This window comes from Athene cunicularia (genome assembly GCF_003259725.1).
Source record: "Athene cunicularia isolate RWA chromosome 1 unlocalized genomic scaffold, athCun1 chr1_part1, whole genome shotgun sequence".
Lineage (NCBI taxonomy): Eukaryota > Metazoa > Chordata > Aves > Strigiformes > Strigidae > Athene > Athene cunicularia.
Genome location: NW_020799091.1, coordinates 61,349,419 through 61,361,442, shown reverse-complemented (window position 1 = coordinate 61,361,442; position 12,024 = coordinate 61,349,419). Strand labels below are relative to the sequence as shown.

Below are 12,024 nucleotides of genomic sequence, written 5' to 3'. Positions count from 1 at the left end.
GGCTAATGGCTTTCTTCCAGAAAGGACTTTTGGCAAAGCTTCTTAAATCTAGCTATCAACATATTAAACATAATTTGCAAATTCAACGCTTTTAACTTCTTAACTTTAAATTGAGAACTAAATTTGCAATTCAGAAAGCATTAATTATTCTTTTTGTAATAAAACCGAGTTCTTCATAATGGAAAATTATGTGTAGAAGAATTGCACTGCATTTATTATTGGTAGATTATTTGAAAGTTAATTTGTAATTTACCACTTGTTAAACTACAATAAATGTGACATGCCTACCACATAAACAAGTTCCTCAAACAATTTTTTATGGGATAGATGACATAATTTAGAAATGCTCTATTGATTACCCGTAACAGATACATTACAATATGTTGCTTGTGGGATAAGACAGAGCAATTGATACATATATAAGTATCTGTGCATGTGTATATGTATACGAACATATGTACATGCATATAGGAAAAAAATCCGGCTATATTAAAAATAGCAAACCATCCACTGATTGCAAAGGTGCCAAGATTTTATAATTTCATATTTAAACACTCATATATGAAAGATAGACTGAAGTATAAGATTGTAGGTCACCCTTGCGGTTATACTTCTCACTCTACATAAGTACCTGCTGCTGTATTACACTCTTGGAATGCAAAAATGCCAGACCCTTGTCTCTGAAGAGGTCAGACAGCAAACCATCATGTAAACAGTCCCAGTCATGTTGCTTTTTCAAAATGATGTATTGTGTTTTGAGGAGGCAGAAAATATTGCCTTTCATAGCAAATGTACTTTTTTCTTCTGAAATGCAGGAATTTATTTCCTCTCTCCCACCCACCTCAACTTCACTGTTGGGTTTTCCTGAAGAATGGAAGTTTATTAAGCTTCACAAAACATTAAACAGGAAGTGTTCAGCACTAATGAGGATCTGGGTTTGGAATTGGAGTCCAAGGACCTTTGAGAACCAAATCACCCCAAGGTGCAATGCTGACATTCTACCAAAGCTCAATGGCTGCTGTTGAGCAGAATATTAATGATTGCTACCCATAAATTTCCACTAAACTAAGGAGAATGCCAGAGGAGAGTATGAGATCCTCTCAGGTGAACTCTTCAGTATTTTAAAATAAAATACTTCCTTTTTATAAATACTAAGTATCTGTGGATCCTCCTGAGTTCAGTTAAAGTTATCTGTGTTTGACATCTGTGAAAGTGAGATGAAGCAAAAGTAATACTCATAATAAAATAAGATTTGATCCATGATTCTAAAACACAGAATTTTATTATCATTGAATGTTGTAACACTAGAATTGAATTTCCTATAATCTCGAAGGTATTCACAGCAACATGCCAATTCCCAATATTCCTTTAGTCTAAACAGTGCAATCAACTCATACTTTTAAAAACAATTTGCATGTTTCACATTAACATGCCACTCAGCTGTTCAGTAAGTTAGAAATAAGTTATGAATAAGATATGAGCAGGGATACAACAATTTTCAAGTGCAGATTTTTCTCCAGAAGTAATCTATGCCTAACTGGATACCTCCCAGATTTATTATGGCATAATCAGAAAAATCTGCTTTACAAAAATCTTGCTATAATTATTTAATTTGGTATCTACATGATTAACATTATAATATAGAGAATTACTTTTGTATATATAGGAGGAGATAATGATTAATTAAATCTCCCATGCTGAATTCTAAGCTTTTAAAATCTAAATTTATTTTAAATTCCAAGTAATCATGTGCTCTATACCAATACTCTTCCTCTGTGAAATAAACAAACATAAATTGTATCCAAACCTATCTGAAGTGTTATTCCATTTTTTCTTTCTGCTTTTCCTATATAAACTTGAGAAATTGCAAGGCTTACACAAACGTATGTCCTGATCCATTTAAATACTAGTGATGGGTCCGGGACAGGTTACTGTCCAGTGGTTATGATAGTAATTATATTTTTCTATTCTCTTATTTGCTCTTTTTTGAAAGCTTACTGCTGACAGGTCAATAGCAACTTACATATATCTGATTATTATTGAAACGCTTCTGAATCTCATAAAGCAGGCTGCTGTCTGTTAGCTCGCTCAGAGAAGCCAGGTCATCATTTGGAGCTGGAGGCATTAGCTTGATCTAGAAAACACAAATTAGATAAATAAAGTAAGTTTACAACCTATCATTCTGTACTGTAATGTTCTAATCTAAAGTATAAACCCAGATCACTAGAATTTATGAAAAAAAAAAAGCATTAGGAAACTGGAAAGTTATCATTCCTCCTAAACAATTGCACATCATTAATCTTAAGTAAGAGAAGAACATAAAAAATTATTATCAACATTAAGGTACATACCTGCATGAGTTTGATGGGCTCTTAAGAACACAGACACCTACTAGAGTGCCATTTACTATCCCTGATAAAGATTTACAGCTCAAACACAATTATTCTGCTCTCTTTGTTAAATGTTTATGGCAGAAGAAAACAAGACTATAAAAGTTAGTGCACTTGTAAACTATTTATTGCCCAGTATTTAACAAAGCTCTCCTACTACTTTTCATCATACAGGATTTAAAATTCTATTAGAGTTTTTCCTGCAGAATATAAGAAAGTTAATAAGAAGTGGGAACCATGTTGTCAAGGAGACCAGAAGAGATTCAGAAGCAGCTACTTTAGCCAAAACTGATGAATGAAATGAACTTAACATTTTTGAGATTTAGGAGGAATAAGATAAGCTCTGCAAGGCAAAATAAATAAATAAATAAAAAATCCAAAAGACAGAATAGGAGACAGAAGAAAAAAGAATCAGTGATTATAGAAATTTGCTTAAAGACAAAATAAACACTGATACATTAATTAAGCAGTGTGCTTATAAATTATGATCTACACTTATAATGTATGTTTTCTTTTTTACGTCAGCTCAAAGAAAAACATTTTTGTATGTCAACAGAATATCTATAAACAGAAAATTCTCATGTGAGCTATGGTAGAATTATTTGAATTTTTTGTGCAGGGTTTACTAGACTATTCAGTGTATCTTTTGAGTATGGACAGTGAAGATGAAACTTTGTTGTTTGATTTTTCTGCTTAAGATGAAGGCTCAGGAGAAAAGCAGACACTGCCCTTTCTTGGAGAACAACTCAGCACCCTCAGTCTCTGGCAGCAGCATGTGGCAGGAAGTCAGGGACAGGAGCAGTGAACAGACTGGGAGATCTTGGACGGAACACGGTGTGTGCTTTTGGCAAGGAGAAGACCCCAAAGACTACAGATACTGGTGTTTAGTATTGGGGATCTGATCCCAAACTACTAAACTTCCATTGTTTCCACAGGTTCAAGGTCTAGTTCAAAAATCATGACACTGGGTTCTCTTTCTACATTTGTCAGAGCTCCACCATGTGATATTGCTGAAGAATTTAATCTTAATGAAATAAGAACTAAATGTTCTTGAAACATACATGCACTCATTCACATGCAATGTTTAGGCAACCATAAGCAAACACTGGGAAGTATGTAGGCATAAACAAGCAGGGTGAATTAGATGTGACTCTATCTTTTCTAAATCATAGTTCTTTGACCCTATCAATATTTTTCTTCTAAAAATAGCAATATTCAATGACAATATCAAAATATTCAATGAACAGTCATAAAACAGATGGCATTTATTACCCTTCTATTTTACCAAGAAAAAATGGTACACATCAGACATCACAACCACAGAACCACCAGCCCTTATGACATTTAAAAAAAAAAAAATAATTTTTTTTTTTTCCTGTTTAAATATTTCACCAGCTTTACTCATATTTATATGTTGACATGGTACAAATGAAGTTACAAACCCCTGAAGCCTTCTCTAATCTACAAATAGAGAAATACAAATACAGATTGTGGAATATCAACTTCACACTTCATTTTACATTAAATATTCATGTGGGTTCAAGGTGTTTGTCAAAAGATGACTGCTCTCACATCAGCACAAAACAAAACTGAAGAGACACTTCTTTAATCTGTACTTAATGCATGTTTGTCTCATGCCATACTACTTAGGACATTATTTCTTAGCTTCCAAGGTTTTTTATGGCCTCAGCTATCCTAATATGCAGTTACTTACAGTCCAAATAAATTGCCAAGTACTATACTTGGTTTTCAGTCACTTGCCTGATTCAACCCACTCTTGTCTTTGTCCAAGTCCAATAGTGAATGATGAGAAGCAAGCTTAATCACTAAAGAAACTGCAAAATACAGCAAAATTAATTCTAAGAAATATTACATAGCATGTAATAAATTAAATTAAGCTGGTGAAGTATTTAGAGAGGAAGTCCTATGAGAAGTGGCTGAGGGAACTGGGGTTGTTTAGCCTGGAGAAAAGGAGGCTCAGGGGAGACCTTATCATTCGCTATAACTGCTTAAAAGGAGGCTGTAGCCAGGTGAGTATCAGCCTCTTCTCCCAAGTAACAATTGACAGGACAAAAGAAAACAGCCTGAACATCACCAGAGGAGGTTTAGATGGATATTAGGAAAGATTTCTTCATTGAAAGGGTTATCAAGCACTGGAACAGACTGCCCAGGGAAGAGGTTGAGGCACCATCCCTGGAGGTATTTAAAAGATGTGTAAATGTGACACTTTGGGAGATGGTTCGGTGGTGGATTTTGCAGTGTTATGGTTGGACCTGATCCTAAGTGTCTTTTCAAACCTAAATGTTCTATGATCCTATGTATGAAGCTGTAGCTCCTCACAGAGGAAAGGTATCTGTAAGCAGGGCTTGCAAGATCCCAGCTTCTGTTGAGTCCCGGAGCCCTGCAGTACCTTCTATCTATGGAGGGCACAGTTTTACTCTTTTCTCTACTTCAAGCACTTATACCTATTATCACATTTTTGTTTCTTTTAGTAGCTTTGTCTTGGGGATTTTCACAGTAATACTGGGGACTTCAAAAAACTTCCACTTTGGGACTGCCACAGTGATTGGAAAAATCTGGGAATTCCTGCCTTTAGTCTTTAAAAATATCTTTACTATTCCTCTTAAGACAGATACATTCAGTAAAAATAATGCTTAAAACAGGAAATAGGCAAACTCCTCACAGAAATTGGTCTTTTTTTTTTTTTTTTTTTTTTTTTTTTTTTTTTTTTTTTTTATTATTATTATTATTACTCAGTTCTACCTACAGGCAATAAATGTTGACAACTGAAATGGTATATGTAAACCTCATATTCATGTAACAGCATGAATACTAGCAGAAGATTTTTCAATGTTTTTCCACTCGCCCACTAAAACAAGGCAAGCATACAATCTGCAATCCATCTGCCACAGATGTTGAACTAGATAGATAAAGTAGCAACCCATTAAAAATGTAAGGAAAATGTACCTTATAACAGTAGCTCTAGAGGTACTAACTGCATAGGTGTACAAGGACAAGAAAGCAGTAATGCCCAGTCACACTTTACTGATGCTTTCTGTTTCCTTCTTTCACCATAACAATTGTGAAAAAACACCTCTCATTCTATTAAGTCCATAAAGCAATAAATCTACAAATGCAAAAACGTATCTCAAGGAGATTATTTACTAGACTTAGATAAAGTAATGATTGTTTTTTACATGTACATGTAAAATGGACTTACTCCAACATGCAATCTCTGAAATAGGCCAGCTGAAAATTTCAGGATGTACCTTCCCACAGTCCTCATCTCACTGACCCATCTTTTTTGGAAGAGATATACTTTAAAATGGTGGAATCTATCAAAATATTACTGTAACTATTCTCCTTTTTCCTGTCTATTTAAAATAAGTTCTTCTTAAAATATTTGTATTTTCAGAACAGGAGTTTCAAACAAGACAAACATACACAGGTTGCATGCTATATTCTGTCTACCTATTCTAGAGGTTTATTCCTCACCCCATTAAAGTGAATGCAGATATTTCTGTCACACAGAAGATGGCATTTCTTGCTCTTTTTGGTTTTAATCATGGCAGTTGGATGTAAGGCTGGCTAGAAAACATGAATTCCACTTGGAAAAAAAAAAAGTAAATTACATTTTGACATTTGTTTTTTATGATGTACATTGGAATAGAAGAAAATGAACAAAAGAATTCCAAGAACTTTTTAAAGTGTCTTGTAGAGGGAAAACAGATGAAAAACAGAAGCCTATGGCCTCCTTCCCTTATTAGTGTACACACCTGGCTTGCAGGAACAAAGGAGGCATAGGTCTTCACTATACTCTCTTGTGTGCTATCTAAACTCAGAACACCTGTGCTATTTGAATGAGCTTCTCGTAACCTACCTCTATAAAGATTAAACCTAAACTAGGCTAGAGACAAATGTCTTAATTTGTAAATAAAAGAAGGGTTTGGATTTTCTCTGGGAATCTCCATATTTTCTTGACAGTTAGAACACATCCTTGTACTTTCTAGGCTCATGCCAGCTAGCACTCATGCAGATATTACCTGGATATCATTCAGGTCACATGTCAATCATAATTTCCCATAGGCTGTTTGGGCATGGCCCCATCTTTTGAAGGAGAAGAGTTTTGTCTTATGGATATGCACTGACCCACCACACATAGCCCTAGGCCAGAGGACAGGCCCTGGCTTGGTTTTATTTCACAATCTAAGTATAGCCAAAGATGCTGACTCTATAGATAGATGGTTAGAAATGTGAAGTGTTCAGTTAAACCCTAAGTAAGTCAGAATCTTTTTCTGACAATTTTTTTTTCTAAGAAGTTTAGGATTTGGTGATTAAGCATTTTCTAACAGACTCTTTGCATCAAAATTTACAGCTCAGTGAGTAAATAAATCACATAGAAATAAGAAAACTTAAATGCCTTAAACTCACAGCTGATTTGACTTAGTAGTAAACATTATTTACAGTATTAATAACTTATTTGTGGGCACCTTCAAATTCTGTTCTTCTCATCTACTTTTCTGAGCATACAGATGAGTTTTCTCTATTTTTTTCACCTCAGTGAATATATCTTGATATCATACTGATTGCATGATGCATATTTTATGAGACATAAAAGAAAAATAGCCATAAATGCAGCATAAGTTCCAGTATAACTATGCTTCTGGAAGTTATTATTTCTTCAAATTTTCGTAATGCTAACAATGAAGATTCCTATTTGCTCATTTAAATTACATATGCTTAACAGTATTCACAATCTGCTCATATAATCTCTAATCATTTTTATTTTTTTACATACTTGTGTTACTGAAATAAGTATTCATTCCAGTTCTTATTTGTAATAATAAGATATACACAGTTGTCCCTTGGGTATGTGGTGACACTAGAACAATCAAAAGGGCATCAGGGGATACTCTATCACACAGTTCATATGGCCAACAATATTTAAACAGGAATTATAAGATAAAGACAAAATATTTTTTTTTTAAAGACCCAGTTAAGAAAAAGAAAATATTTAATCTATATTTGTTTGTAGCAAGAATCATGTACCTAAATTCCAGGTCAGTAATTTCAATCTGCTATTAAAAAAATATCCTCCCCAGCTGAGAGGAAGAGAAATTCCCAGCTATGACAAAATTCTGGAAATTATTTATACTGCTTTCTTTGTTTGGCAGCACAGACCTTAACATTACAGATGATCAAAGAACATCTTTTACCTAGGAAAAAGGAAAATCTAATAAAAGCCAAGAGAGACCCAAAATGCTTTATCAATGTAACCTTTGATCTCCATCTTTTATCCTTTGTGTAATAAAAATCTTACTTAATGAATTAAGAATCAATATTTTGTTAAGGATCTTTTTCATCATTTCTGCAATAAAAAAACCTGAGTTTACATACAAATTTGAGCTGCTAGTTTTTTCAAAGCCAAAAAAGTTGCGAGCATTCTCTATTAAAAATATATGTTTCAGATGTAATAAAATGAAATTTTTCTCTCTGATCCCCCAATAAAGGTCTAATCTGCATGCCATATTTCCTAAGAATGTATGATATTTCTGACACAAATCATACAAAACATCACGCTGATCCATTTCAATAATATATGAACATAAAAGCCAAGTAATGAGTCCACATATCCTATTGAAACATTAAACAGGACATGCTTACTTTGAGTGTAGCTTGGAATGCAACTGGTAAAATGAAAAGATAGTGAAATTCATTAGAATTAGTATATCCAAGAGGCAGAAATAGTGGGAAGGAGTTGTTCAAAGCTTTCCTTTGGTAAGAGCACTAAATAAAAATTCCACTTCCCAAGTTGTGGAATATTTTTTTTTTTTAAAATGTGTTAGTTGCAAATATCATCTCTGAAAATGAAGGCCTACATATTATACACACAAATATGAATAAGATATACATATACCTATGTTCATAATGCATAGCAAGTAGTATAGAATACAATCCCCCTATTTCCAGGATCACAATTATCTCACTTAAAGAAAAAAGCACATATTTTCATTTGACAAAATATGGAAATTGTTTAGTTTCCTAAAATGAAACTATTTCCTGAAGTGATTAAACTCTTTTATTATCTTTTGTCCGTAAGAGCTGAAGCTCATTAAGTCTTTGCCAACTGAAAAAATTTGTTAATCTATGATTTTTTTAAAATGCAACCGGTCTTTCAAAACCACACTGAAATAGCACGGTTTCTAACCTATCCCCTACTAGTGTTGATTTCCCAGATAGGACTGTTCCTGCTTATTCTTTTCCAAGGGAGTATCACTCTTTATTCAGCAACTGCAGATACTGAGCAAATTTTGTATTTTTTATTGCTTCTAAAAGACCACAGATACACGTTCCTTCTGGTGTGTTTAACGAAGAATTTCACAGAGTGTTTTCTGCTGAAATTTCTTAGCTAATGGAGATAAAAGAGATTCACCTTTATTTGTGCTGTCTGGTCTTTGAATTGTAACTGTTGCGGGAAGTTATGAAATATGATGAAACAGCAGGAGAAGGGAAGTTTTGAAAATCTGCCCTGGGACCCTGAAGTGATTCATGGTGGAGGACAAAACTGCCAGCATGAAGATTTCTGGTTTCTCTTTCTCACCTGGAAGATTGGCTGTTCTTCTTCCCATCAGTTTTTGCATATGTTTTACTGCACAAACTATAAAGCAAAAGCATAGCCTAGAGATAGAGATAGAGAAAACCTGAATAATATTAGCTAGGTCTGCACCAAAACAGGATCAAGCAGAAGGAGGTAAATAAGTTCTTGTCCACACTTCTGTTAAACATCTAGAAGCAAGCAATAGTCTCAGCAAGACCCTAGGCTAAACACCTCCCTCTCTTTTCTTACAATTATAGGAGGGTGCCTCCTAAAGGGGTTGCAAGCATTTACTTTTCTGACCAAGGGTCGTTCTCTTTTGAATAGAATATGTTTTCATCACATCACTGCACAGTCAGCAAGGCCAGAAATTGTATGACATGAAAACAAGATGTAAGCCAAGTGCAAAACATTCTTCTAACTGAACAGAGAACTGAGTGCTCTATGGGATTCCAAAGCTGAGGACTTTCAGAAATGGACTTGTATGACTGACATATGCACTCACTGATTGATCTCATACGATCAACACATTCCTTTGAAACACGTTTAAAAAAAAAAAGCAGCAGAGTGTGCATGCCAAGGCAGTTGTGCAGTTTTTTTGAACTGAACATGGTTTAAATGTAATCAGTATCTTGCTCATTTGTTATGCTTCAGATTCACAGTAAATTATCCTAATTGGAAATTCTACCCTCCACCCACCCCAATTCTAAAGTAGGTTTTTCTTAAATGGCTTCTCAAATATGTGTTTCCCAAATGCATGTAACAGAAAATAAAACCATAGTAAAAAAAAAAAAAAAAACACCAAAAACCAACCCAAACAATATTTAAGTCCTAAACATTCAAAGTTAGGACATGCTAACAGATAACTTCTCCTTTTGCATTCACTCTACAAACTGAATGAGATGGTGATCCTGTGGAGAAAACTGTAAAGGGTATCCAAATAATCAGTGCCTGTATCCTAATGCATTAGCACAAGAAAGGGAGTTAACACCGCGGCTGTAAATCTGGCAATTCCTATTTTCAAATTACAGTCACTAATTTTGCAACTTAACATTCCTTAGACATTCTTTTTGTTTTTGCAGTCTCCCAGGTTGTGTTTCTTTCCTTTGTAAAACTGTGCTAACAGTTGTCCCTCCCCTGCTGTGAACCATGAGTAGAGGTTGAGGAGCTCTGAGGCCCCTGGCTGCCACAGCCCCTGCCCTGCCACCAGTAGCTGGCAGGAAGCAGCTGTTCAATTTGCAGAGAGGGAACTCTTCACAGGGCCAGACTGATTGCAGGGAGTGATCGGGGAGACAAGGCTCCCCAGTGCAAATGATACTGCTGTGTGGTAAGGGAAAACAACTTACTGTGGTCTTCGGCTTCATTAAGTTTACAATTTCCAGACTGAAGCACTAACAAAGAAGAAAAGTTTCAAGAAACTGCAAGCCGTTACCTGTTCAAGTTTGGTTGCAGTGTTCACAGTGACATTTTCAGATGCACTGTCTTGAGATTGCTGCTTACATAAGCCTTTAGCTGCATCCTTAAACATGGTGTCTTTCTCCAGCAAACTGTCCTGCTTGGCAATCGGTAAAGCCAGGGGATTGCTACAATGAGAATCAATAAAGCAATTAGACTTCTGAAGATGTCAGACATATAAAAGATCGCCAAACATGGGTGGCACAAACACAACTGAGATACAATTAAGGGATGAGACATTATTTCCTGGTTGAAGTACAAAAAAGAAATTGGTGAGAAATAAACTGTTCACATAGGTTGATCTGCTCCCAAAGACACAGAGCAAAACACTTTGATTTAAAATTCACCTTTATGCATACCTTTTATGAAGCAGAACTGAGCAAGCCAAAGAGAATATGCATGAGTCTGCTTTTGACAGCACTAGACTGGCAAATCAATAGCCAATTTTGAAACAATTTAAAATAGACAATTAATGCATACAATACTGTTTTGAAAAATAATAAGTTTTTAAATAATTCAATATGGATATTTCCAAGTGGTTAATAAAACTAAATTCCACCACTTTTCAGCTTTTTAAATCAACAGTATCCAAGATATACTTTATGACCAAAAGCTGCTGTGAATTTGTGATGTTAAGAAACCCCAAGCAAACAGCAGACTCCTGAAATTACTGCAATGATACACAATACATTCACATATAGTTAAACCTGGGATCTTTGGCCAAGGATGCTGGCATTGATAGGGAATAGGGAGACAGACTCAAACCCTCAGCCTTTGGAAGTGACTCCTGCTCTGTGTGAAGGAGAGGCACCCCTACAAGGATGATATCCTATGTCAGCTGAGCAAATGAACCACCACTGAGAAAGGCATTCAGAATCTCAGGGAACTGGCTGTGTTTGACATGATCTATGGTGATCTGAATGATTAGCAGTCACCCATGGACTCAGATCAGGCCCCTTGCACACACCTGATGTGGCGAAAGTTCCTGAAGAGCGCACCAGAAGCACACTCGAAAGCATTGGCAATAGCGTCCTGGTGGACAGACACCCACACTCTAACAGTGGATGGAGTGGTTGGCAAGCTCCGGCAATATGAGGGAAATCTTCCTTCATCTCAACATTCCTGGGTCTCAGCTGTGGAGGAACTGTCTCAGAGGGTCCAGAAAATGGAAGAGGACATGTCCTACGTTCCACCTGCACGGGCTGATGTCTCAGCCATTAGAAGTAAACATTTCCCCACCCAAGAGAAAGGTAGTAGAAGGCACACACCATGAGGCACCCTGTGGTTTTTCCTCCGCGACCATGGAGAAAACATGAGGAGGTGGGATGGACAGCCCACTGCCGCCCTAGCTGCACGAGTAGAGCAGCTGAAAGGGAAGACCATCACAAAAGGGGAGTCCTCCAAGAAGAGCGCAGCTCCAGTGTCCAGTCAGAAATCCCCCAGACAGAATAGAATGGCCAACGTTATGTGTGACACTCTTGAGGGCACCAGTAAATCATTCTTACAAGAAGTGAGTGATGATGAGCAGGATTAGAGGGGCCCTGCCTCCAGCCAGGTGGAGGAAAGGGATAATCGGATTTACTG

At 36.0% G+C, this 12,024-nt stretch overlaps 1 protein-coding gene across 1 annotated transcript in view; it reads right to left on the bottom strand.

The window, feature by feature from the left end:
* Positions 1-12,024, bottom strand: part of MYO16 (myosin XVI) — a 313,979-nt gene that overhangs the window by 183,885 nt on the left and 118,070 nt on the right. Inside the window, exons 10-11 of the mRNA XM_026845772.1 lie at positions 10,418-10,568; positions 2,024-2,134 (exon numbers count right to left, since the gene is read on the bottom strand). Of these exons, the coding sequence (XP_026701573.1) occupies positions 2,024-2,134; positions 10,418-10,568 (262 nt within the window). The remainder of the gene's footprint in view (positions 1-2,023; positions 2,135-10,417; positions 10,569-12,024) is intronic.